The 21903-nt window shown below is 35.2% G+C and overlaps 1 protein-coding gene across 12 annotated transcripts in view; it reads left to right on the top strand.

Annotated features, from left to right (window-relative positions):
* The window catches only part of lrrfip1b (leucine rich repeat (in FLII) interacting protein 1b), a 51071-nt gene extending 29958 nt beyond the window's left edge, over nt 1-21113 (top strand). For 7 of the 12 annotated variants that reach the window (XM_046841060.1, XM_046840799.1, XM_046840973.1 and 4 more), the window contains 10 exons: nt 775-825; nt 3944-4021; nt 4191-4220; nt 4334-4459; nt 4800-4970; nt 5493-5585; nt 6847-6939; nt 9214-9306; nt 9396-9522; nt 9948-10793. In XM_046841060.1, the coding sequence (XP_046697016.1) occupies nt 775-825; nt 3944-4021; nt 4191-4220; nt 4334-4459; nt 4800-4970; nt 5493-5585; nt 6847-6939; nt 9214-9306; nt 9396-9522; nt 9948-10765 (1680 nt within the window). In that variant the 3' untranslated portion in view covers nt 10766-10793. Of the gene's footprint in view, nt 1-774; nt 826-3943; nt 4022-4190; nt 4221-4333; nt 4460-4799; nt 4971-5492; nt 5586-6846; nt 6940-9213; nt 9307-9395; nt 9523-9947; nt 10794-14639; nt 14690-14814; nt 14933-16670; nt 16751-16881; nt 16987-18049 lie in introns of those variants that run through there. The other 5 variants (XM_046841358.1, XM_046841190.1, XM_046840886.1 and 2 more) reach the window with 3 other exon arrangements.
* Nucleotides 21114-21903: the final 790 nt, after the last annotated feature.

The raw sequence follows: 21903 nt of genomic DNA, 5'->3' as shown, positions 1-21903 counted from the left end.
TGATTCGGGTAGGATACCACTAAAGGCCAAGGTGTGAAATGTATGGCTCACCACTGATAAATATACAGGGCATATAGCACCACACTGTGTTTTTTATTTTTCCATAACAGCGTATCCCAGAGCGGGTTTCATTCCTCTTATACCACAGCAATTTGCCAGTAATTACAATGATCATTTATTATATACATATTATATACATATATATTATGACATGTCTTTTTGGTAGGTTTCTAATTATGTTTACTGTTGTGGAACATACATGTAACATGGTTACTTCCTGTCATGACTTGCATTATAGCAGCTATAATCTGCTGTTCATCTTCTGTTCTTTTTTCTCTTTCTTGACGTTAGGAAGATATAAAAATGCAGCTCATTTTACAGAGAAATCAAGAATTCAAGTCTTGTGGGATTAAAAGTAATATTTGTTTTGCTTAATTTGAATGTAGTTACTGCCGTTTGCTTTCAAATGTTATTAGTTTTTACATTTTCCTTTCTATACTGAAAGATTTTTTTGCTCTGTTTGGTATTCTTTTCATATAACTGTTAAAAAAAAAAGTTGTACCTCATTAGACTTTTTTTAATGGTTGGACCTGGCTTTAGAGAACAATTTTTTATTTTATTTTTCAATCCAATACTCGTATCTGGTCAAAGAGTGCCAAAGACATTAAGCCAAACCTACAAAGTGGCCCAATTCTGCTTATTTATGAAACCAAAATTCGACCTGCTCTGTACTAACAGGCTTTATCAATATGTGTTCTTTTCTCCCTTGCATAGATCTCGGATGACGAGGAGCGGATGTCTGTTGGAAGTAGGGGCAGTTTGAGGGTTAGTTTCAGGCACACACACATACGCACACACATATATACACACACGCACACATACACACACACTACCTATGTATATAACAGATTTTACATTGTGATTATAGCTTAATAACAGCATCCCATTTGATTCATAATCATGCCATTGCTTGAATTTACTTCCCAATGTAACATGGAAGTAGCATCTTTTTTGCAAAATATATAATTACCACATTGAGCAAATATTTATCAACAAAGCACACAATTTGCTGTATACACCATTTATTAGAATGGCCATGGCCACATGGGTGTCACTGCAGGAAGGGTTTATGGTATCTAGTAGCCATTTCAGTGCATAATTAATTTTATACACCCAGAGATTCACTCTTAACCCACCTAAACCAGACACTTTCTGCTGATGAAGAATGTCCTGGATCAAGCACTATTAATCAAGTCACTTACTCTAAATACAACACAGTAAGAGGGGACGATCATTGTCCTCTTTATAGTAATTGTTTCACTTTTTTATTTCACCAATGTCTGTATATAGCAGATATATAGCAATTTCTGTTGCTCATCTCATAATGACTTGCACTTATATTCATTTACAAGAGCACCAGATATAGTATACATGATATTTTTTTACAAGAAATAGAAATACCCAAATTTTATTTTAATTTCTTACTTAAATTAATGCACAAACTCTGCTTTATACTTAAAGTATAAAAGTCAAATATCTTCTGTGCTTAAAGTGTATGTTAAATTTAAATACTGGAGTGTTCCTTTTCACTGCAGAACCATGAAATATTGTCAAACATGTACTGGAATAAATATAATGGCAGTTAAACTCTGAAACTTTAGCTAATATTGCTGTTGATGCAAACTAGCTTGCATGGTGAAATGTAATTGGTGCAGTAGCTACAGTATTGTGGCACCAGAAAACCAGAAAAATACCCACAATCCATGAACAAATGGAGACTATAATAAATTCTACTAACTGTAGTAATGATTTTCTTTGCATATGAAGTAAAGAGTGCATAAAAATAGGATAATTTAGATACTTCAGATACTTCAAAATATTAATGTTGAGACCAATTGTACTAAAAGCTACTTCCTGCCTCTGCATGCTCATAGCTATGGAGAAGTTTTTTTTGTGTTTTTGTTTTTTATCTCTCTGCATTCATGTGTTTCTCATTTGCATATCTTGTCCCCCTTTTGCTTGTCATAGGGAACTTACTCTGACCTCTATCCTGACTTCACAATGACTTGGTCTGTGCCTGTCATCGTGTTTTCTGTTCACTTTGCCAAATGCACATCTGTCATTCACAGCTGGTTCCTCCTTTCCTTTCTGGCACAGCATGTGTTTTCATGCTCATTCAGTAATTCAGTTGCATTTTGTTTCCTCCAAGTTGTTTTCACCTCAGTTTAGTGTGATGTGTAATTCTGGAAATCTGTAGATTGAGCACTGAAATCTCGAACATATCGTTCTTATCAGTTTCACTGTAAATGAATCGAAGGTAGTCAATAATGTGTTTTTTAATTATTAAAAAAATGTGTGTAAATAATCAATGATAAATTCATATGTAAATATTTATATGCCCAGTTCATTTATATGAATTACAATATGCCCAGTAAATTACTGTTAACATCTTAGCTTAATCTATTAAAAGTGAACTTTCTGTAATAATGTAGATCCAGCTAGTTAAGTCACTTAATATTGCCTTAGAAAAACGTTTAAATCTAGCTCACATCGTTATTTTCTCTTGATATGTTTATTTGCTAGGTCATGTATTAGGCTGGCTTGAGTTTTTTTGCTTCGTCCATGTTTTCACATATCTGTGCATTCCAAATTCTGGAAAGATCATTTGTCATTCATGTATGTTTGCTAGACTAGTAAAATAGTATTGATCAGACTAGTACAAATCGATCTATGTTCAAGAATATGACACATATGTATGTAGTGCAGCAGTCTTTCACCATATAGTTAGTGAATTGAAGTGTTGTGAACACCTTAATGAAGTAACAAGCATACCAATTAAAAACTTTTAATAAATAGAAAACGGAGTGTATTGGCTTTTTCTGGTTGTTAAGCTTTAGAATGATAAAAACATCTTATAGCCCTAACACAAATTTTTCACAGTTATTTTGTTGTTTATCTGTCTGTATCCCCTCTAAGCCAAGTCACATGATTTATTTAACACTCTGACCCATATCCTAAACCGCTCGACACAGTATACAGTATGCTTGCTCACCAGATACTTCGTTATAAATACTTCTGCTTAATAATTACTTTAATTATACACATAGTCTTTGCCTGAGAGTACCATAGTTGATACAATATCATTTTACGGGCAAATGTGAAGATGATCTTAGTTAAACAACCCCTGAATGCTGATTTTGATAGTCCAGAGGCATCATGACAACCACCTGCACTGCATATATATATATATATATATATATATATATATATATATATATATATATATATATATATATATATATATAGTTTAAAGCTCTGCTAGATGCTGTAAATGTACATGTGAAATCTGTGAAAGAGGGAAATATGTCGTAGATAATGTCCATTAATCAAAAATGCATTCCCACTATGGTGGTTTCTCCCATGCAGAGGCTGAGATGAAGATTCCTTTTCTGGGATTTTCTAATCTAGATTTTTAAAATGTAGTTGAAATTTTGCTGAAACCTGGCAAACATTCAAAGTGAGCTGGATGATCGGATGTTGACTATTGTGAACTGCCTATGAAAGGGTTACTCTAATAATTCACTATGTTGTAGGCTTTAACATAAGTTTTGTGTGACAGCCTCTCAAACTAATTTAGTTTTATTAATGTTGTTGCTCTCCAGAAGAATTAGTATGCAAACATAGGCGGATCTAATAAACTAAACTAAAATAAAAAATAAAATGACCAAGTGTATGCCTGTTATGTTGCACATATTTTCATGTAGTAATATATTCTCTTTCAATAATCTTAGTTCATACTTACTTCCTTTTTAATAATAGCTGAATCTCTAGCCATATATCTGCATGTTCATGTAATCATTCTTTCTTTCTCCTGGTACCCTGTGGTAACATCTGCTTGTCTGTGCCTATTCTCTATCTGTTTTCTTTTTTCTGGCTACTATAGCCTACAGACTATGGGGGATTTTTGGGCTCCGGTTCCAGGGCCTCGTCACGGGCCAGTTCAGCTCGTGCCAGCCCTGTGGTGAGCTTCCATCTTCTATTTTTCCTTAAAGTTGACTTCAATTCCAGTCTTAATACTAACAAAAAACATGCAAGAAGAAGGAAGAGCATTAGTAGCACAGACATAACGTTTAGTATCTTTAAATAAAATCTTTAAAGCTAATGGTCTTGCACTTTCATTTTCCCCATAGGTGGAAGAGAGATCTGACTTCTTGGAAAAGGTTAGTTCTGTTTTAGCCAATTTACCAGTCAATGCTGCACACTGTATTGGATTGTAGTGTAATGAAATGGCTAAATTTGATGTCATTTTTTGTTTTGTTTATTCCATTTGTAGGGATCAAGGACAGCATCTACTCTCTCTGCTGCCACTTTGGCCTCACTAGGTGGGGGCTTTTCTCGGAGAGGCAGCTGTGACACTTCCATATCGGTCGACACAGAGGCCTCCATACGAGAGATGAAGGTCATTTTAAGAGTGCTTTTCAAATGAGTGTTATTATATTTGCATATACAGGAACATTTAGTCTTGTCTTCCATGTCCCCAGAGTTTTAAGGCCATTTTCTGACTGATGCCTTAGATACTAGATACCTTTTAGAGAGTGTTTGTCCTCTGCACATGTTGCTGAAAGTTTCCACACTGCTTGCATGGTTAATTAATATTTTTGTGTACCTGCTGTATATCTGTATATTTTTGCTTATTGTTTAGCCATTCCCTGAGGACATTTTGTTCACTGCATGCACTCTACATCTAAATAATTGTTAAGTAAACAAAGCTAGCACTCATTGGCTGTAAAAATTTACAGGACTCTCTGGCTGAGGCTGAAGAGAAGTATCGAAAGGCCATGGTGTCCAATGCTCAGCTAGATAATGAGAAGTCCAACCTGATGTACCAAGTAGACACACTGCGAGACACACTGATGGAGCTGGAAGAGCTGCTTTATGAGACACGCAGGGAGTGTGAAGAGAAAACAAAGGTATGTCATGCCGAAATGTACTTTTTTATACCATTTTTCAGGGGATTCCAAGTGATTCCCAATTTGAGCTCCTGTGTCATTTTGGTGATATTGCAAAGTATTAGAAAGGGATGGGAAGGTAAAGTCATTACCTCTCTCACTGGGGCAGGTAAATGTGCTAATGTCGATTGTTTTAAGCTGGTTGAGTGCATTAATACATTATTTCTAGCATATAGAGTAATGTTTTGTCTGTGAACTGTGGAGTTCTGTGTTTTTTTTTCGCAGTGCGTGTAACAGATTCTTAATGTTATTATTTGTGTATGGTTTGCACTTTTATTCTTTCCCAGCATAAGTTTAACTGTCAGGTGACTGCTTGTTGTGCTAGCAGTTTGACAGAATTTAGTTTTCATACATCTGCATGTTCCTGATTCTAAAATTAACACCAAGATCTAAAAAAAAACAACAACTTTTGGTCAACAACAAAAAGGTGCACTGCAGATGTTAAAGTTTAAAAATCAGGATTGAACTTCTCTTTTCCTCTAGGAGTACGATCGGGAGCGCCATGCTCACAACATCCTGCAGTTCCAGTTTAATGAGATGAAGGAGACGTTAAAACAGAGTGAGGAACTATTGAAGGTAATCTTTTCTCTCAGTATGTAGAGATTACTAGTTTGAATTGCTGAAGGAGCAAATTTATTGTACTTCCTATAAATCTAAATAGAATTGAACCCTGAGAAAAGCCTCCTCCTGATATAATATATTTTTGCCATTGAATACTCATACAAATGTAATATAAAACAAGGAGAGAATGGAGAATTTAACGGAAAATATTGTGCAACACTTTTTACCTTCCATATGAGGAAAATTTGCTCAAACCACCCTCCACTTCTAAGCAGCCACATACTTTAATTTACACACTTGAACAGCTTATTTAAGGTCTAATCACAGCATCTCAATTTTCATTCAGAATTCTGTCTAGTCCACTCCAAAACCCTTTGCTTAGAGCCACTCAGAGGTGGGCTTGCTCTTGCTCATTTGATAGTTGTCTTACTGCATAACCCAAGTGCACTTGAGCTTTACAACACAAACTGATGCCTAAAAACTCCCTCAAGATTTTCTGGTTTCCATTAATTTGGGCAATTTTCTCAGTAAAGCATCCCCATGCCACTACCACCACCATGTTTGACTGTTTGTGTAATGGTTTTATTGTGGAACACTGACATGACGAAGCCCATGTCATCCAAAATGTTCCACTTTTTTCCAACATGGCATATCCCTAAATGCTATTGGGGTCATTGAGTTGTTCTGTGGCAAATGAGAGATACGCTTTTTATGTTCCTTTTGGTTAGCAGTGGTTTTCTCCAATGGAAGCCTTTCTTGCCCAGACCCTTTCTAATAGTGAAATGAATCTTAATCTTGGTTCCTTAGGTGTTTGTCTGGGTTTTGTGGCATGCTAAATCACTGTGGCATAATGGAGCTTAACCCTCCCCTGTTCCGTTTTAAGTCGCTCCTGATAAGGGCATCTGCCAAATGGCATAAAAAAAAAGTCTTCAACTTAGTTCAACCTTCACCAGCCTTTGCACGTAGGAAAGGCTTTTTCACGCTTCAGCTTTTTCTATCTGGAGATAAAAGGTTCTCACTTTAATTCCATACATATGACAAAGGGGCAAAATGAAAGCTGAAATATTTTTGCCACAGCACTGTACAGCAACTTTAAATGGCATGTTCATGATCTCTCTCTTCTTTATAAGCAAAGTGTTCCAAGAGCCATTATTATAGCTTTGGCCTGTATTCATAATTTTCCTATTCTGCACTTGAGTTTAGCTTTTTCCTCTATTTATCCTTTTTATTCTTCTCTCTTTTTCTCTTTTCACCTCTTTTCCTGGTCGCTGTTCAGGAAGCACAACAATTGCGCTCAAAGCGGGAGAGCTATGTTAGCGAGATCTCTGATCTACAGGAAACATTGGAATGGAAGGAGAAAAAAATTGCGGTACTCTCAACTTACAGACATTTTCTGACTAGGTTCTTTTGACATTAAACCTGCTCAGTACAAAATTTCAGATTTGCTGAAGACAACTACTATTTCACCTCAGCAGTTTCCTACAGATAACTGTTTATTTGCAAAACTACAGTATGTCTCCAGTACTGAAACATTATACTCAAGTAGCCTGATCCAACCTGATGTAAAGCAGAGTTACTATAAACATACCAAGGTTGATTACCGTAATTTCCGGACTATTAAGTGCACCCAAATATAAGCCGCACCCACTGAATTTTACAATGATTTTTATTTTGAACATAAATACGCCGGACCTGTCTATAAGCTGAATACTGTCTATACACTGAAACTAATGAACTTTACAAAGGCTGTAACAAAAGACAGTGTCTGTAACACGGCTTGTATCTAAACAGTAGTCTACCAAGAAGTCATTGTTCACTGTCTTCCTCCTTCCTTTCACAACAATTTCTCACAGGAGTTTTTTTGGTACTTTTGGCATCGTGCGTTTAAAAATCACCATCGGATTTTCCTGTTGACAGTCCGAGTGAGCGGCAGGTCAAACGTCAGAGGAACCGCATCCATATTTATGATGTGGTGCGGCCACATCATAGCGGTTTATAGTCCGGAAAATATGGTATTTTTTCTTTAACTTCATGTTTGGAAATGTGTTATTCCCCTTATGTCACCTCAATTTGCCAACATTTATTTTTATTATTAAAAAAGGACACAATTATTAGTCAGTTGATGTTGTGAAACTTATACAACTATAAACCTTTTTTTTCCATTACTAGGCTTTGTTTTTTCTCTTAGTTATTAAGATGAAAATATTTTAAAATGTAAAACTTAGTTACAGTTTTACTACTGACTGTTACAAAGTATATTACCACTTAAAGAATCCTCTGAGGAAGTTGCACCATGTCAGTAATTTCACATACTTTTAAGCATGTGTCATATACATTGTGTCACAAATTGCACAAGTCCCTGTGTAAACCGCAGCGGGGATTTAGCCATGTTGCTATAGAAATGAATCAACACCATCTGAAATATTTGGATTCAATATGTCAAATTAATGTTGCGTACGTTGCAAATCGGACAGTGGAGAATGATTGGTGATTGGATGTCATTTGGATATCATTTGGCTTGTGTCACATATCTTCCTGTAGATCTCAAGGAGTAGACCTGGATATTAAAATATGCATATTAAGATTTGTTTATGTTCGTTTATATTCCAAAACCATAGTTAATATAACTGCACTGTCAGTGACACAGACCTGAATGATGTGCCGAAGCATGTTATCCGTTACATTAATGACTCAATATGAAGTCTATATAATTAATTTAATTTTGTATAATACTTTAATATAAATTCAATATACAAACATTGAAAACAAGCATTTGAACGTAGAAAAGACGCAGTAAATCACGTTTGAATACAGATAAGTTGTAATAACTAGTAATAACTGTTGTAATAGACAAATGATATAAAAAAAAAAAAAGAATAGAACACAGAAACGCAGCAAGCTAACAGGCTTGATTAAAAAAAAAAAATACACATTGGTGTATAAATGCATAGGCATTTTTTTAAACCACAACAGTGACAAAAAATGTGATCGTTTACTGCTGCTATTTGCTTCTGTTAGATTTAGTGTTTGTTCGCACCGTTTTAATTGAATCTATCACTATGTCACGAGCGAGTTGATTGCGCAGCCTGCAGAACAGAACAGAACAAATCCAGTGTGACTGTCCCGAAGTAATCAAACAAACAGTTTACACAATAACACTTCATTAAACTTTACCATTTTCACATGATTATACAGTTTTTTTTCTTACCGCGCTGCCTTCATCCGTGAGCTAGGCACTTTTTCCTGATGCCATTTGACCCTGTACTCTCCCACGTTTTGCAAGTGACTGTGTTTTCCCGCCGTCACGCTAACCCGTAACTTGATCACCATAATCGATAACGGAATTTGTTGACAATGAATTTCATTATCCGGTATTATCGATTATTTTATCGATTAGATGTTGCAGCTCTAGTTCAGACAACTAGCTTCCACGATTGTTAAGGAATGCAAAGCTGAATGTCAAATTTTGCATTGTTAAAAGCCTTGTGAGCAAGAACCACAAATTCCAGTTCTCATTTATAATCTTTAATATAAGTCACTTTAAATTGCAGTGCAAATTCTGTTTTCAGTTTTCTTCTTTCTACTTCATTTTGCTTTCTTTTCTTCTTATCTTCCTGTCCTTTCTGCTGCTGGCCTTGTGTAGGCCTTAGAGAGGCAGAAGGAATATTCAGACATAATCCAAGATGAACGTGATGCACTGAGGAATGAGGTTTTCCGGCTGAGGGATGCTCTAAAGGTAGAGCGATTCTGAATATGGGAGCAGCTCTTGGGCCTGTGGCTGTAGGATTCATTGGAAAACTAGAGCAAATCTTTTTACTTTCACAGAAACATGGCATATCCCTTGGATCTGAGGTGACAACAAATGGCGAGACTGGAAACAACATGACTAATGGACCTGAATGTGTAGAATCGGCTCAAGATGGACCAGCTATGAGCGCTGACAGCATCTTAGGTAAGTCTGTGATATTGGAATTACTGATTTTATGCAATTTTAAATCAATTGAAGCTAACTTCCTTGCAATAAGCCCAATTATTCTAATTCTTCAAATGCTAATGTCAACTTAATTTTCTTTCTAGAGCTTGTATTAAACAATTAAATGTGATTACATGTGTTTCAATCAACTGATTTTTGTCTACAGAGTAAGAATCCTGCACTAAGTGTCACCTTTAGCTTTTCTTATTAAATTTTATTCTGAAATGTTCTTTAAAATCTTCCAAACTGATTTATTTTCATGAGAAAACTGGCATCACTACTTTTCCTTTTCTTATTGACATCATCCCAGTGATTGTCTTGAATCTACACCAATCAATCCTTCCAGTCTAAAAAAAAGACCTACTTTTTGTGCACTCCTTCATATTTTGCTAATGATGTTCCAGAGAGATCTCCAGAGGATCAGGCACCTAAAATGGACAGCACATCATGCATGGAAGTGGCTTATTCAGAAGTAAAAAGAACTGAAGATATGGATTCCAGTGCAAGAGCATCATGCAGTTTTGTACAGATTCAAGAGTACTACAGAATTCCTAAAACAATTGAATATTACAGGGGTCAGTCGGTTTGTGCGGAAAATGTACCAGATGAAATAATACATGATAGTGTGGTAGCTCAGAATAATGTTATGCTCAAAGCAGAAAAAAATGCGAACAAACAAAACGAGCAGAAGGAAGAACCTTGGGTAGAGGAGAACACAAGTGTCACTGAAGACCCAGAAAGTCTTTTGAGTCGAGGTACAAATGAAGAACTTGCACCATCCCAATTTATTAAAGCTAACAATCAGTATAAGCCTACAAACCGAACCGGTGAAGAAACAGCGGAGAAAATGGACCTACCTAGACCCACTAAAAGCTATCAAGATCCAAGAAAAGCTATTCCCAGCACAAATGTAGCAATGACCAGCTATGGAAAAGGATATCTTTCTTCAAGCAGTGAGCAAGAGTTTGAAACAGAGCTAAAATTTGAATCAGGGGCTGTGAAGAGTTGCTTCTTTACCATCCCAGTAGAAGAGAAAGGCATCGCTTCATTTTTAGACAGCTGCCAAGAAGCTTTGCCATTAGAATTTGAAGTCGTCAGGCATGAGGAATCAGATATGGCCAGAGCGGCGCAACAGGGAGAGACAAATTCTGCTGTTGATGACAGAAAACACAACAGCACAAGGCTTAAGACCATGAGCAAACAGGATTGTATTGTGTCCTAATTCTTTTTTTTTTTTGCAGGCAAGCAAACAAATATTAGTGTTTAAAAGGAAAAAAGAACTTTATCAATGTGCTTTGAATAACAGTTACTAATAACTGGTCTTTCATATATAATGGTAATTTAAAAGACTACTTCATTAAAGGCAAATGTTCATTAAAGTTTAACTAATTTAGTCTGAAGATACAGACAGTACTAGCATTAAATTGTCTAATCAAAAGTGCCTAATAAAACATTCTAATTCCTTTTTATTGCAATATTTTACTAAAGATCATTTAGCTTGATATCATATGAATATGAGACAACAGATTTAAATTTTAGTTTATATTTTCTGATATTTACCTCTAAATATGACATGATGTCATATTGATGTGACACATACTTTTTGAATCTGCACATAAAAACTTTTGGCACACGCAATTGGCCAGTGTTTCTTGTTACTCATGTGTGCCCTTTTAGATTAATTGTTTTAAAAAAGAGCTTTGAGTTTCAGCTGTGAAGATTGCATTTGTTAAATGGGATAAACCAAAAAGAACACCAGAGAGCTGTCTGGGAGAAAAGCAAGCTTTTTTGGAGCTGTGAAAAAAAGGAAATCAATAATTGACATATTAGGAATAGCTAATATTATTCAGTCTTAAAATAGAAAGAAACCCTTGGTATACAATAAATAAAGAAATAAATAAATAATATCCGCTATTTAGAGAACACGTAAAAACCATACCAAGAGATTTAATCCTCTCACCAGAAGTAAGACTCAGAACACCATATTGAAATTCACAAAGAAATCCAGAGATGAGTCTTTGTAAATAGACAACCAAAATTACCTTCCAGGAAACTGATGTAAAAGCCAAAGTGCGGAGAATGAAAGGATCGTCGTTTATGATACAAAACATAACAGTCTCATTACTGTTTCAGTCTCATCAGATTTCTGTCTCATCTCCAGTTCTAGAGAACTATTGCCATAGTAGGACTTCCATGTTTGCTTGTAGAATGAGCTAAATAATATTTATTAATGATGCAACACTGATGGTAGTAACTGTATGTATTAGAAGGCTACAATATTCTGTCTGCCAACTTAAAGGAAAATGCAGACAATGTATTTGAAATAAACTTTATCATGTGACAAGTCAATTAACCAAAAACACACTACTAACACAACAGAGAACTTCATCGGTGAAAAAGTGGAGGTACTTTTTGTACATGTACTGTATTGATGTATTTCACCTCTTGAAGAGGAGACTGAATGGAGAAACCCTCCAAACCAAACAATAATTAAAGATAGCTGTTGTTCAAGCCAAGAAAAGTATTATATTGTATGGTCTCTTGCCAAAGGTGCCAAATTCTAAATTGTTTAACAAATCTAGAAGTAAATATCAGGAAATGAAAGGTAGAATGATGAATGTCTCCTGTTCATTGGTTTTTTATATCAAACTTATGTCTTCATTGTACAGCTAAAACAAGATCATTAAATTAATCTAAATTAAATAGCTTATACTGCAATAATTTCCTCCGTTACTTATGCTGCACCTTTATTGTCTAATACTAGAACATGTACAATGAGTCCATTTGTTTCAATAAAAATGTTAAAGTATTGTTTTTTTAAAAACTGAATGGTAGTATATGTTATTTTTATTATTGTATGTTATTCCTTCAGAAAACCTTAGTGAATATTTGGCTGTCTGATATGAATTCAAAGCTTTAACCCTGTATCACTACTCTCAGTATCAGTGTTTTCATGTGGATGCGTGGGCAGAATGAGCCTCAACAAGTGAATCATTTCCATAGAGTTTACTTACTTCTTAAACAGTTTACTCACCAACAGTACAAGTGGCATAAACACACAGTCTGTATGTCACTGTTCCCACTTATCGGTGTTCTTGCTTCTGCACAGAACGGCAGATTTTTCAAACCTGTGATGAGCTACTTGTACACAAAAAAGACTCGTACACACGTAACTCAGCGCATATTCTCTAACTGACATAACTAACAGCCAATAGCAATAGGAACAGAGTAAACATAAGAAATATACTTGAAGGGGACCATGCTCTCTTTACTACAATATGCAACACACTAGGTAATTTAACGTCATGAAGATTTACTTTGATCAAACACAAATATAAATGTACATAAATGTACAGAACACTTTATTTTCATTGATAAGCCCTCCATTATCCTGAATAACAGCTTGAAACACTCTTGGCATTTGAAAAATTAGTTTCTCAAGCATTTATCTGAAAAAGGGAAGTGGTTGCTCAGTGGTTTTGTTGGGGTGGGACTCCCAGCACCACCCAGCTGCCACTGCTTGGCCTTTGAGCAAAGCTCTTAATCCTCACATGATTATTAGTGTAATTGAAAAAAATGTGAGTTGCTCTGGATAACGGTATCAGCCAAATGCCATAAATGTAATGAAATGTTATTAATACAATGTAATGATTCAGTATTCCTCTCACCCGGAATAAGTTTTCAATGTTCCTGCTCCAAAACAACCCCCAAACCATTAAGCTTTCACCTCCATGATTGACTGGGGGTGTGAGGCAGAATTCTAACATCTTCTGTTCTCCTTCATACATAACTTCTTTTGATGGACCTCATCTGAACAGTCTTCCAGTCAATCCATCTCTAATTCTTGTATGTTTTTGCCTTTTACCTCATTGCATATAAACAAAATGAACATGCATGTCTCTCTCAAACAACAAAAAGGTGTTTTTTGAAACTTTTCACTTTTAACCTTTCATTCAGACATTCATAGAGATGCATATATAGTAACAGCATGACAACAAACATATTTCTTCTACACACTGTGATTCTCTATATTAGTTGGCAATCTGCAGTAGTCAGTAATTAGCAATAGTCATTTTTATGGTTTATTTTACAAAACCTCTATCATTAAAGAAATTGAATGATGGACACTATGTAGAATAGCAGTAGTTATAGTTAGAGCACACACAAGTATTTCTGTGGGGAAAAAAAATGGAATAGAGTGGCATGGCATACCTCTTTTTATTAAGGTATTTAAAGCAGATATATTTTTTCAGCTTTGTCTGGATTATAAAATAAATGTAAATGTGTTGCATTGTCTATTTTTTTTTAATTTATTTGGCTGTACTATAAAAAATATATATATTTTACCCTATACCAAGGGATGTGCCAGATATGTGTGTGTGTGTGTGTGTGTGTGTGTGTGTGTGTGTGTGTGTGTGTGTGTGTGTGTGTGTATATGTCTTTAAACTCACTGTCCACCTTATAAGAAAGATCCTGTTTATACTGGCTAGGCCCCTTCTTTGTTTGAAATTTCAGGCATGGATTCCACATGATGTTGGAAACATTGTTTTGAAGATTTTTGATTGTGTTACCATAATTGTTTCAATAATTGTGGCACATTAATTGAGCTGTAGATTTAATCTTCATGATTATCACTATGCATGGTTGGTATTAAAGGGACCTAGTGTGGTGGTCATTCTCCAACAAGGTGTTTCCATGCTTAGAATTGCCATGCACTGGATTTTTTGCCAACACCTATTCTGATGTTGGAAATAAACATTGACTTAAGTTCTTGAAGCGTATGTGCATGATTGTATTGTGCATTGCACGTTTGTCATGTGATATGCTAATTGGATCAATGCATACATGTGCAAGTGTTCTTAATAAAAAGGACAGTGAGTGTTGTGTGATTTCTCTGCTATTTCTATTTGGTAAAGTTGGATACACTATTAACATTTTAATTTCTTCTACTGTTCATGTCCTGTCTGTAGGAGAATACGAAATATATGAATGTATTTTAGATTCATTATCCTATTCATTATACTATTCATTTAATATTCATTACATTATTTAAAATAAAGTAATTCATATTGTCATTTGTGTTCGATTTTTTTTAGAGATCAGACTGAGAAAGCTGGTTGATGAAAGGGAGAGTTTACTTGAACAGGTAAGTTGCATCTCTATCTACATAGACACAGGGTCAAAGTGTGGTCACTTAGGTAATCACTGTGTGTGTGTGTGTGTGTGTGTGTGTGTGTGTGTGTGTGTGTGTGTGTGTGTGTGTGTGTGTAGGTAAGGAAGCTGAAAGCAGTTGTGGAACAAAAGCAGAGGAACGGCACAGAAGAAGCAGTAAGTCCACACGAAGATGAGCTCCAGAACAACCTAGACTCACATATCATCGATTTGCAGAGTAAGACACGATTATTTTCTTTTATCGTTCTTTTTTTATTTATTGTTTTACAGGCATTTAGTGAATAAAAACTGCCTTTAAATATACCTTCCATATAACATACAATTATTTTAATGCTGTATGGAATATTAAAAAGAATCTATTGTGGCACATGGGCTAGTTTTATTGTAATCAAATTCTGATCAAATGAATCAAATAAAATTCTATTGCATTTTTAGATTCAAAACTTGATATGCAGGTCATATTAAAATCATCAAATAGTAACCCAGGCCTGCTAAAATACAAAAGTCTGGACTACTAAAATAACAGAATGTTCTAAGCAGCTACCTTTAAGTGGTTAACCATTAGTTCATTGTTTTTGCACTTTACATTAAAATGTTCCATCATGCCATGGACTATAAACAGGAGAAACTTCTGTTTTGTAAATGTATAGAAGAATGAATGTACATATATACAAATCAATTGTGTGACTACCCTTTGGAAAAACAGTCATTAACTGAAACAGAAACAGCTGTGTAGGAGGCTTAATATTGGGTAAGAAACAGTCTGACTCGGCTACTAAGGTGAGGATGTGGAAGACAATTTCATGCAGAGATCATTCACTTGGGCAAGAATGAGCACAGCAACAAAACACAATATAGTTAGACTGCATCAGCAGGGTCTACATCAGGCACAGATTTCAAAGCAGACTGGGGTTTCAAGATGTGCTGCTCAAGCAATTTTAAGGAAGCTCAAAGAAACAATTTCGAGGACCATGGACGGAGTGCTCGGCCGAAGAAAACTGATGCAACAGATAAAAGACACATCATGCTTATGTTTCTTTAACTTTGGGAAGATGTCCAGCAGTCCCATGAGAAAAGAACTAAGGAAAACCGGTGGGACCCAGGTATACCCATCTACTGTCTGGTGAAGTCTGGCTAGAAGTGGTGAAACAATTGAGGCCAAAAAGCCATAAAATTCATATGGAAACAAGGCTAAGTGGAAAAATGGCAGTAGGTGCTCTGGACTGATGAAAATCTGAAATATTTGGGAGTATCAGGACACAGTTTCTTGCCATAGGGCTGGGGATCAGTATAATAATAAGTGTCTGAAGGCAGCAGTGAAGCATGGTGGAGGTTCCTCGCAGATTTGAGGTTGTATTTCAAATGGAGTCTAAGACTTGGTCAGGATTAATGGTGTCCTCAAATGCTGAGAAATGCAGGCAGATATTTACAAGGTGTCCTGGACGTGATGTTTGGCCCCACAGAGCCCTGAGGTCAACATCATTAAGTCTGTCTGCGATTACATGAAGAGACAGAAGTGCATCCACAGAAGAATATACAGTGTTTATATATATATATATATATATATATATATATATATATATATATATATATATATATATATATATATATATATATATATATACAATAAATGAAATTCACCATGAAATATGTCATCATCCCTAGCTGCAATCATTGGAGTTATATTCACATGTAATTATATAGTATAAACATATTAAATATATTGTATATTTTAGTCACTTGTAAAATTTGCTAATGTTATAAATGTATGGAATATATTAGTCTCTTAATAACTGAACTCTTTAACCTTGGCACTCTGAAACAAATTAAAATAACCAGAAGGCTGGCATATGAGCAAGTACTTTGCTATAATGAATATTCACTTATGCAATTTTTTTGCTTTTATGTGACATTCGATGTTAATAAAATATTACTGTCTCACTTCATCAATTCAGGAGATGCCAACAGGCAAATCAAAGACTTCAAATTTAAGCTGGTGAAGTCTGAGCAGGAGGTCGCAGTTCTTGAACAAAATGTAAGTAGCAGCAATGGGTAGAAAAAAATCCAGAACAAGCGATTGCTTAATAATTATTAATTGTGGTGCATGTCAAAATAGAATAGTTTGTTTAAAAAGTTATTATTATTATTATTTTTTTTAAATCTCAGGTAATTCGACTGGAGGGGCAGGTGACACGCTACAAAACAGCTTCCGAAGCAGCTGAAAAAGTGGAGGATGAGCTGAAAGTGGAGAAACGTAAATTGCAGAGAGAGGTAATATGTAAACCGGGATACATTGATAATCAATAAACCTATTGTTTTTGTGTAAGCACAGCATATTAGTCATGCATTGACATTTCACGTTAATGTGTACATCTAAGTGGTTCTGTCAGTCATTTGTCAGGCACAGAAGACACGATTTTCCAGTTAGAAAATATGCATTATGCATCAAAGCAGGTGACCATAAGCATAAAAGCTAGGAGAGTTTATCCTATACAGATAATGCAGTAGATGTAAATTACAGAATATTATGACTGTAAGTTGTTTTTACTTAATAGGATTGTCTTATATATTAAAAAAGCACAATTTCGGCAAGAGTTTGCAAGTTTAAACCCAGATTAACAAAATGAACAATGTTCTTTTTAACTGAAAATGACATTAATCAGCCTTGTACATCTTAGCTTATGCATGTGTAAAAGGGCAAATAGTGCTTTCCTATCTCATGCAGTCCTGTACAGGGTGGGGGGGGGGGCAGGGTTCTAACAGTTTGCACTGACAAACTGTTAGAAACAGTTTGTCAGTGCTGGGGCTTAAACCCCAACCTTCTGATTAGTAACCCAGAGTGTTAACCATTGAGCCAACACCTATTACTTATAGTGACCCTGGCAAGTAACAGGCTCATGCATATGCTGCCCCCTGTTTAGTCCATGTGCAACAAACACTAAACAATGCCGTTGGCTCCTGCTGAGTTATAATCTATATATATATATATATATATATATATATATATATATATATATATATATATATATATATATATATATAAAATTAAAATAGAATAAATTAAATACAATAAAACAATTTATTATATTCATTAAATAAAAAAATCACTAATTATAACCAGTGGTTGCCTACTATAACATTAACTAATGCATTCACTACTAATATGCACAATTATCACTTATTTTCTGTGTAACCCCTGAACTGAAGTGTTTGAAAAATCTGTTATATTTAAAGGGGAATTGGTAATATTATAATATTAAACTATTAGATCCTGACTTATTAGACCTTTGTGTTTTATTTATTTGGTCTGTTTGCATTTTTGCTTTCTTCCCAGCTGAGGTCTGCTCTAGACCGTATTGAAGAATTAGAGGCCAGCAATTTTCACCTGTCCAAAAGAGTGGAGAAGATGAAGGCGAATCGGAATGCCATGCTTTCGCAGCAGTGATGTCTTCTCGAGTTTTACTGGCACTCTGGAAAACCGCTTTCATTGGCATTAGTAGCAGCTGCACCTGTTATCCTCATTTCGTGTTACAAAATCAACCAGAATTCGTCCATCGCACACGAATCACCAGGTCAATGAGCCATGCGAAATTACTCTGAAAAAGGGAAAAAAGATGGCCTACAGATGTTCTGACTCCAGTGTATGAACATCAGTTCAGGAAAGGATACAAATAAATACTGACATTCTGATGAACAGAAAAGGAATTCTTAAGTGAAATCATGAGCATTGGATTTTCTTTTTTCTTTTCTTCTACTGGATTGTGGCGTTTGCCTATGTTGTAGTGCCCCCAGTGTTCTCCAGAGTGATCATGGATGCACAGGAGGTTTCCATTTTTTTTGGCTCCTCTAGTGGAGTATGCTTTTTTTTTATAAATGCTGCCATCTGGTGGTATCGAGAATCCATTCTGAAGCAATGAGGATTGAAATAGGTCCACAGATTTTTTTTTTTTTGGATTCTTACTGACACTCATCTGGATTAACCCTCATGTTCTGTTTAATATACACTAGACAAGAAAAATGCTGATGGGAGTTTTTTGGATAGATGAATGCTATCTAAAATGCATCTTTTCAGAAAGGAAAACCGCCTGTTGTAGGGCTGTCCCAAAAGGACAAAACAACTCATACCAAATTTTTTTATTAACCGTCTTTTAAAGTTAGAAAAATATATATATGACATATGATTTACAACACCTAATATGCACTTACTGACCATTTTATTAGAAACACCTGTATACCTGCTCATTCATCCAACGTCCATGCCACAGCCAGAGTCACTGAGTTTTTTTTTTCTTCTCTTCTTCTCTGATGTTGGATGTGAACATGTACCTGATGCTCTTGAACTGTGCATGCTTGCATTGCACTGCTACCACATGATCGGATTGTTTGCTTAAATGCATAAATGTGTACAGGTGGTCCTCATAAAATGGACAGTGAAGGTATAATAGGTCACTTTTCAGTTTATTTGTGTAAATGCATACACAAAAGCCCATCCCAGGTGATCCTGTGAGATTTTCCTAAATAAGCGCTTATTCAAGGCAAATGAAAGAATTCAACTGCATTTATTTGTATTTTTATGTAGTTGCTTACAATGATTTTAACAAATTTCGGGCCAAGCACAATCGAAATCTGTTAAGGTAAACAGAACATCAGTGCTAATCACAGGTTGCTCCATAAAACTTTGTTTTGGTTTTAGAGACATTGGGATTGTTCTAAGTACTAAATACTGAGCATCACCAGCATCTCCTCTCAGGAGGTGCAGGAATTTACAGAATAAGACATTTTTGACAAATTTGTGGTAGAATGTTGGTGGTTGTACAAATGTGTGTGTGTGTGTGTGTGTGTGTGTGTGTGTGTGTGTGTGTGTGTGTGTGTGTGTGTGGTGTTCGAAGTGACTTGTGTCTTCATACATGATGCATTCCATTTGTTTGTGTTTTCTTGTTTGTTTTGCATCACAGTACTCATTACTCATGTCAGAGAGTTCACTACCAGGATTTTTATTTTAATTGTATTGTACAACGTAATTCTATTAAGCAATATATCTTTTAGGGAGTGAGCAATGGACTGGCATCCTAATCTGGGTGCGTTCCTTGGATAATGGTGTGTACTAAACGAACAAAATAATTTATTCATTCATTCCTCTTCAGTAAGTACTTTGCTGGACAGAGTTACAGTTGAACCAGACACTCCAAAGGTCATGGCCAGAATGGTGAAATATTTGTAGTATTGGTGGAAGATTATTGGTCTTAACAAGAAATCATTGTTCAGAAATGTATCAAGAATCAATCACATACTATACTCCTGTAGCTCTCATCAGCTTTCTCAATTGCAATCCATAATATATATTTTTTGTACATTTCTCTACATCCTGTTATTTCTCTGTGCTAATTTAGCGTCAAACAATTTAATCATGACCATGATTTTACTTTTTGCACAAGAAGACAATAAGAAAATAATCAGCAAAGTGTGTCACAGGAGTGCATGTATTTAATTCTTGTTCATGTGCTGACCAATGATTATTGTTTAGACTTTTCAAATCTTAGTTTTTTTGCCATTTTGTGCTTCACTAAGAATTGTAGATTGCAGTTGACTTGCAATATTTGAAACCAAAAAAAGCAAACCTGTGATGTGGCCTGATGTATATGGTGTATCAGTATGCCAATACCATGGTTTATCTGCACAAACAGAAACTGTAGCTCAAAACAATGGCTGCTGAATAACAGACAGTAGTAGGCTTCCCAAGTATTTCCCAGTTCAATACTGCAATAATAATTATTACATGATATATTGTGCACTAGTGTATACTGTTTTTAAATATAAAACAATTGTTTGGGCATGTAGATCGATCACACTTTACAGCCGAATACCTGTTTAAAAAAAGGGACTTTTGATCCAACTGCACTCAAAAGACATGTCAAAAGCTATAACTTCCTTAAAAGTGTTTCTGAAATGTCTTTCTGCCTTCTGCCTTTGCCTTTGTGTTTCTACATACTCTTCATGACATTCCATTATCACAGAAGAGCAGAAAAAATGCACTCAAAATGCGAGCGACTTGTAATTTGCTTCGAACGAGTTAAATAAATCAAAATCCATTCCAGTAAAGCAGGAAAAATATGTATTTGACCAAATTCTGATTTTCAGTTTTTCATGAACATCTTATATGTAACTAAACTGAGGGGCACATTTTTTGTTCATATATGGTTTATATATATATAAATTGTGTGAAATGACAGAAGATTGTGTCATTCAGAAGGAAAAAAGGACGGACTGCCTCAGCAAAATGTAGACAGGCTCAGAACTTTCACTTGGATATCACCAGCTTAAAACATCATTGGAACATGGAATGAATGAGGGTTTTTTTTTTCTTTAATTCATTAAAAATATTATTGCAATAACGCTTATATTTCCTGTGTTAAGTACAATCTTTTGTGAAGCCTGTATTCATAAAGTTAGGACTGCATTTATAATTCTTTGGAATGAAATGGTGTGAAATGGCGAAGCTCAGTGGTTAATAGGTTAAAAAGCCCTTAACTGCTTAAGTGTATAAATGAGACAATTGTAAGTTGCTTTGAATAAGGGTATTTACCAAATGCTATAAATGTAAATGGTGATGAGAAAAGAAAGACTGAAAGACTAAAGTACTTTACAGGTGAGGTGGTGTGTAAGTTTGGCACTGGGTGAAAATGAAAGTACATATATTTAAGTTTGTATTTATAATTTCAACACATTTAAGTACCATAATTGTTTACATATTTACTATAACATATGCGCATCCAAAAATAGTTCAAAGAGTTATGGACTTGAACAGGCGCACTTGTGTAATCCCTCGTACCCAGAGCTACTGCAATTAATCAATCAATCAATCAATTGTGCAACAATAGTGTGGTGTAATCAGTAGTAATGAATAAGCATACACCAATTGGTACTATTCATCTTAATGCTGTATAACATAATACCCTATATTAAGAGTCTGCTTATGCTTAAGAGCTTTTTATACTAATTAGGAATTATAAAAATCTATTCAGAAGTAATTACATGATCTTTAAATCATTTTTACACATGACAAGGATTTCTAAGTGAAAGCCATTAAGCTTTATGTATACAGGGCTTTGTCGAAAGTGTTTCTTGTTCTTCAGATATGCTGCAAATGTCACTTCCAAGACCGATATTTTTTCAGCAGAAAAGCGAACA

The sequence above is a fragment of the Silurus meridionalis genome, chromosome 1, assembly GCF_014805685.1.
Source record: "Silurus meridionalis isolate SWU-2019-XX chromosome 1, ASM1480568v1, whole genome shotgun sequence".
In the NCBI taxonomy this organism is placed as follows: Eukaryota; Metazoa; Chordata; class Actinopteri; order Siluriformes; family Siluridae; genus Silurus; species Silurus meridionalis.
Note: the sequence above shows the minus strand (reverse complement) of the source record. Positions and strands in the feature narration are given on the sequence as shown.